The 6,840-nt window shown below is 39.5% G+C and overlaps 1 protein-coding gene across 1 annotated transcript; it reads right to left on the bottom strand.

The window, feature by feature from the left end:
* Positions 1–253: 253 nt before the first annotated feature.
* On the bottom strand, positions 254–5,457 carry sfrp2 (secreted frizzled-related protein 2). The gene is made up of 3 exons (XM_039750279.1): positions 4,768–5,457; positions 2,929–3,009; positions 254–1,534 (listed from the first exon to the last, which is right to left on the bottom strand). Exons 1-3 carry the CDS (start codon positions 5,270–5,272, stop codon positions 1,230–1,232), a joined length of 891 nt encoding a protein of 296 aa, XP_039606213.1. The 5' UTR covers positions 5,273–5,457; the 3' UTR covers positions 254–1,229.
* Positions 5,458–6,840: the final 1,383 nt, after the last annotated feature.

Genomic DNA, 6,840 nt, shown 5'->3' on the forward strand with positions numbered 1-6,840 from the left:
TTCAGAGTTATCTTTAAAGTGGCACTTTGAACAGGAATTCTGGGGCAATTTCCTCGTGCACGCGCGGTCACAATTTTGAGCATGCGCATGAGCCACGAGATTTCTCCAGGCAGGCACGGCGAACAACTCACCAATCAGAAAACAATGCATGATAGAGCCCACCCTCCCAACTTTGACGAGTGAAGGTGACAATTTTCATTTTAGGGATTTGGTGTTACTGACATACACGATGAAATATGCGACAAAACATATATTTCCTGACATGTTTAATTGATATATAAACTTGCTGGAACTGACTCCAGCTACTCTACATTCGTATTTAGGAAATAGATGGATAGGATGGATACTCACATTTCGTGTTATTATTTATTTATTATCACCATTCACATTAATTTAATTTATTTTATGTAGTCCGAAATATTCCTCCATACTATTGTACATAAAGCTTATGAAAATGGATGGATGAACGAATGGAAGCATTCCATCTTAACAGCCACCCTACAAACAAATATCAAGGCAGCGGTTCTTCAATACGAACACACGCATCCTTTCTAAAGCACAACTGGGAGCAGTAAGCTCAATACCGTATAAAGTAAATGCTGTATGGATCAAAAAGCAAGAGGCAATTAAACTAGCTTTGGTTATTAAAAATTAAATTGAAAACGAAAAATCGAAGCTCCCGGCTCCAGGCAAAAAAATATAAAATAAAAAAATGACAAACGAATGATTGTCGGGTCAACATTCACGTGTTTCATGCAGAAAGTGTCTACAAAAAAGTGACCGTAAGTTGTATGGGCAAATAATTGCCTGTCCAGAAACCCTTCTGTCAAAACGAGCAATGGAAAACATAAACGTTTTTTGCTTGAAAACGGGAAAGGCACCACTTTTTCCGGGCATACAGCGCCCCTTAGAGTATTATTGATGTTACTACAAGTGTCACATTCTATACAACCCGCGATTATCTCGAACCAAATTCCGAAAGGCTTGTGACTGCGGTCCAAAAGGTGAACTCCAACCCTTAGCCGGCTAAAGTTATGGGCCTCTGCAAAGTAAATGGAGGGGTGTTCTGGTCAGGTAGTCATTTACGCTTACGCGAGTCATCTATGGACATGCATTTGAATGAACTTTTGGCAGCGGACACTTTCAAGTCCCTTTTAGATGAATGTTACCGATGTGTGTCGTTTATTTCATTCACTTCTTTTTCGAGAGGGGAAGCGAGGAGGCGCCCATTAACACTGCAGTTTGCGGATGCTGCGCGAGATTCTCTTAAACTCCCTCTGTCCCCGCTGCCATCTCTTCACTGAGGTTATGACCAGGTTCCCGCCGAGCTTTTGTCCCATCACTAAATAGGGGGCGTTGATGTCGTTCATCTCGTCGCAGGTGCACTGCAGGCCGTCTTTAAGCCACAGCACGGTCTTCTTCAGGTCGCGCTCCGTCACTCCATTCAGTTTATAGATCGTTTTGCTCTTTGTCTCCGGGATAATTTTGGTGTCCCCGTTGATGTACGAGATCTCCTTCACTTTTATCTTCAGGGCTAATAGAAGGCGAAAGGGGGTAAGGGGCGGGGGAGGAACACAACAAAGATGTCGAGTTAACTTTGAAAATGTACAAACTCAAAGTTTGCTAATGATTGGTAAAAGGTTTCTCTGTCAACCAAACGGTCAGCAGGTGGCTTTCTTTGGAAGATCACGAAAGGGTCATCTGCTACCCTTTGAGGTGTCTACAACAAGGATAATCAATCTACCGTCAGGCGTTTATGTGGGCAAGAATAGCAAAAGAAAGAAAGAAAGAAAGAAAGAAAGAAAGAAAGAAAGAAAGAAAGAAAGAATACGGGTATTTAGCGCCTGGTCTACAAGAAAAACACATTTTGAATAAAGTAACAAATAAAATATTTAGAAAGAAATCCAAAAAAGTCCCAAAAACTTGGAACGAATGGAATAAATACATCTCATAGTTTTCAAACAACAGCATAAAATTAGGCGAGACAATTTGATTGTATCATTAAAGTATACATTTCCATAAAAGAATGCGCATACTTGTAATCACTGACTCCACATATGGGGACAATAAAAAATAACCTTTTGCAGGAAATGCAGACCGCTTTAAAAATAAAAGGGTATGCATATGCATTCTTAGAAATAAAGGTTTTTAATGGTGTTTTACTGGGTTGTGTGGTTCCTCGTCGAACCACTGCTTGAAAAAGAAGCATTTTATTATGTGAAGGGTTCTTTGCATATAAAATTGCTTCTTTTAGCTTTGAAAAGTGTCCTAACTGGAGGACAAAACAGAAATCTGCAATGCATATAGCGTACTTATAAGACAAAAACACATCAAGAATGCCCGAATTTAGCCTGTGTGACTGTATGCTGCGGGAGTCTTTTTAAAATCAGGAACCCGTTTACAAATCTGTTATTATCTGTTGATGTTGATTTATGGACCCTGTTACATATCTAAATAAATAAAGGTTCTTCATACCTCTGAAGAACCACTTTGGTGCCTTTATTTTTAAGAGTGTAGGTATAGAATTTGGGTGTTTCCCTACAAGCCAAAAATACACCGATAAACAAACGAGTAATAGAAACCCAGGAACGTAAGGAATCAATGCTTTCCATTCCGCTTTACCAAAAAAAAAAAAGACAAACCGAAACGGTCCATAATCTTTACCTCCGTTTTTATACAGTTCATCTTAATGTGTGCTATAGCAGCAATATGAAATGATCTATACATAAAAAGTAGCCCGAAAAGAAAAGAAAGAAAAAATATACGAGTTATATATAAAGGAAATGTTCTAAGTGAAACTGCCTTCAGTGCACTTTAATAAAAGCATTCCTATTTCTGCCTGAATACAGTAAATGTGTGTTCACATTGATTAAAGTCACTATGGTGACTCGCGTACGATGTTATACGACTAACAAAAGTTTTACCTACCAAAGTCATTTTTACAGAGGTTGTCTACAATCTCGTTGTCGTCTTCTTCGTTATCTTTACACGCGTCACAAACCTTGGGCACTGCAAAGAAATGGTGGACAGGCGTCATACATGAAAGCAACAGAAGGGTGCGCAATAGCATGTCAATTTCTTAAATCCGGTTTTCAAAGTTGGAAGAACTTTGCGAGTTCCACAACATGCATTACGGATTAAAACTTGTAAATCCATGTAGCATTAGTTATCGGCACTACATGTATAAGAATAATTATATATATATATATATATATACACAGTATCCATTTCCTGACCCACTTGTCCAGGTCAATCTTAGCAAGACTCGAGCGGAAGGCAGGAAAAATACCTGGACAAGGCACGAGTCCATTACAGGACGAACACACAAACATGCGCACACATATTTTTTTCCTAGATTAGGCATTCAATAGAAGTTGATGCTTAACTTAATCACTGAGCGCCTAAAACAAGAAGTCGGACGGTTGTTCGTTGATCGTTCTTATTTTTTGTAATAAGCAAACAAACAAACAAACAAACAAACAAATAAATAAATAAATAAATAAATAAATAAATAAATAAAGCATTATAACAAACTATATGTAGATGTTTGCAGAAGCCCAATAGGTAAATAAAGATTACAAAAAGTAAGAACCTCCCAATACTCACCAGAATTACTAAAAAGAAATAAAACTTGGTTAAACATAAAGAACAGTCACAGACATAAACGTTTTATCTGTCTATGTTATAGTTCCTTATCTACTTATCATACAGTGCGTTTCACGTGTATCTGTTAATTAAATCGTGCCTTTTCTTAACTATATTTCTGTTAGGGCGTTTCACATCTATCTGTCTTTAATTATATAGTGCCTTTTCTATCTATCTGTCTTACTTCAAAATCTGAGGTATAGTGTTGATTTTTCCACATATATTTTTGGGTAATGCAATAAATAAACATTATATCTTTACTAAATCTTCATGCATGAATGATACATATACAGTAGTGACTGGACGCAGTCATGCCATTACAGTAAAGGGCAGTGTGTTGTTGAACATAGTGTCTTCATAAAACGATTCCAAACAGCTCCTCTTCTTCTTTACTGGCAAATAAAAGTTAAGAAAATATTTTATTAAATACAACGAGGGTCCCAGCGTGCTGCCCGCTCGTTTCCTAAATGGGTATTATTACATGTTAAAATCATTAATGGGAAAATGCTTCCCAGGGGCCTCATAATTAAGTGCTACTGTCAGAAATGGCACTAATTAGACGGGACAGTCAACCTGGCAAATTGCAATAACAAATCCTGGCGATTCTTTATAAAAGGTTATACTAGGAAGCTTCTTTTTTTTACTTATATTGGATATTTTTGTATCTTCTTATAAAAAAGTAAGCATCTCTTCAGACCGGACTTGAAACCTTACTGCCAATAGTAGTAATTATCTTTATATCGTTATAATTCGTAAAATATCCCTCCCTTCGTTATTTGCGAAAACACTGAAGCTCTACGAAAATGAACGCTCGACGTGTGGAAAGTAAATTTTTTTCAATACCACTTAATGCATATCGATAGTTCCGTCTGGTTAAAACGCAATGTCACTTTTATATAACACTGGGATGGATGTGCGCATGAATGTACCCCGCCGGGAACCCCCAAATAAAACTCTCCAGAAGTATACGAAGCGATAGTTCAAAGTAGAGGGGTGAATGCAAAGCGAACACACTACTGCGTCGCCTATCACGTAAGGCGGCAACATCCTGTAAACATGACCAGAATTAAGCGAATAGGGATATGGAGACAAAGAAGATGGATAACGGGTCCACGTATTTACCTTCTTGTGTAGGATGTACCAGTTGATCGGGATTGCTCAGTGGGATGCACAGGTCGTTATCCACGGGGAAGCGGCTACATTCCAGCATATCGGGCCAAGGAAAGCCGAACGCGAGCATGACGGGGGCGCAGCTCTCCTTGACCTGTTCACAAAGCGATCTGCACGGCTCGATGGGTTCGTCCACCTCGTCCAGGCACACTGGAGCAAAGAGAGAACACAGAAACTTCTTGGTGTCAGGATGGCACTGCTTGTGCACCAGAGGAATCCACGAATTGGCTTGCTGCAGGACCTCCTTAATGGTTTCGTGCCCCAGCAGATTGGGCAGCCGCATTTCGTTATACTCGATATCATTGCACAGAAGCAGGGTGCTCGGAATGGTTTTGCAGCTGTTCTTCTTGTGGAACAATTCCGGCTGGCTGAACGGGTACACGCTGCCGTGTAACTCTTCCAAGTACACCGCCGGGAGGGCTAGCGCCGCAAGAATTATCAGGCACTCGCCGAGCATCTTTACGCGGTTATGGTTAGCCACCCTGTTAGAAGCACGTTCACCTTTTTTAGTTTCTTGATCTTCTTTCTTGACCAAGCGATCATGAACAGCGAAATATCTTCCAGCGTTTTACATGCAAGCTTTTCGGAACAAAGATGCCTTAATGCCGCTCGGGGCTGCAATGAAAGGAGTCAACAAGAGGTTTTTCCATGTAAATGAAGCACTGGGAGGAGTTATCTCCGAAAGATCACAAATCGATTGGTCTCCTCGGAATGTGGTCTGGGACTTCGGATCAGGTACCAAGGAACAGTCTTGTTCAAACCTTATCAAGGCTGCACCCCTAAAACCACCGATCGTCGCGAACTGTCATTAGTTTTGGAATCGCGTAGTTCCCAATACTTTAATAGTAAAAATCAGTTTGAAATGGAAACGCAACTAAAGTACTTGCATTTTCACTTGCATGTAAAATGACATGTGAAATCAACGCTCAGAATTACTATAATTAAACTCAGTTTGAATACTGTAGGGCGCTTCTCTGCAGAGCGGTCAGATTCGAACACCATACACAAATTGTACACTACGCTTACTTGCTTTGACACCAAATATTATTATTATTATTATTATTATTAATCGGGCGGCACGGTGATAGTGCTGATACCTCGCGGTAAGGAGACAGGGCTTCGAGCCTCAGTTTTTTTTCTGCGTGGAGTTTGCATGTTCTCCCCGTGTTCGTCAGCCTTTTCTCTGGGTGCTCTCGTATCCCAGTCTAAAGACATGCAGATTAGCTGAACCTGTGTTGCTAAACTGGGCCATTTGTGTGTTTATGTGTTTACTCCGTGTAGCCCTGACGTTATGTCCAGGCGTTTTTCCCACCTTAATATGATAATTGCTGGTATAGGCTCCAGCAGTCCTGCGACCCTGATGGATAAGCGGGTTAGGAAAATGACTAAATACTACTACTACTACTACTACTACTACTACTACTACTACTAATAGTAGTATTACAAGGACTACATGTGTACTTTATCATATTAACAGAACAATAAAAATGACATACAGCTCGATCAATTAAAAATAAGGGTGCCAAAGAGGATCTCCAAAGGCGCGACATGGAGATATTTTTTTAGTTTTTAAAGGAAACTTCCGCATGCAAATTCCAGAAAGGACTTTTATTATTTCAAATCCACAGCAGGCTCTACAAATAACCATGACTAGATGATAAAAAATGTATGAAATACCACTGAACTACTATAAAAGGGCTCTTACTGCATACCGCAAGACAGGCTAAGCTCAGGTTTTCTTGATCTTGTTAGTATCCCACTAGGTAGCCTATAGGATTTCTGTTTTGTCCACACATTAGGGACCTTTTTAAAGCTAACTGATTCAGTTTCATGTGCAAAAAGCCCTTCCCAGAATTAAATAATTATTTGAAAATCAGTCAATCACACAACTCATTAAAATGCCATAGAAACAGAACTTAGATCTGTCTCTGCAAACAAGTAGATACTTCATTAAGCATAAACTCTAACACTTTGTCTGAGTAAATCGTTTGTTTTTTAACTGAAAATATAATATCCCTCACCGCA

Source organism: Polypterus senegalus, chromosome 4 (genome assembly GCF_016835505.1).
Source record: "Polypterus senegalus isolate Bchr_013 chromosome 4, ASM1683550v1, whole genome shotgun sequence".
Lineage (NCBI taxonomy): Eukaryota > Metazoa > Chordata > Cladistia > Polypteriformes > Polypteridae > Polypterus > Polypterus senegalus.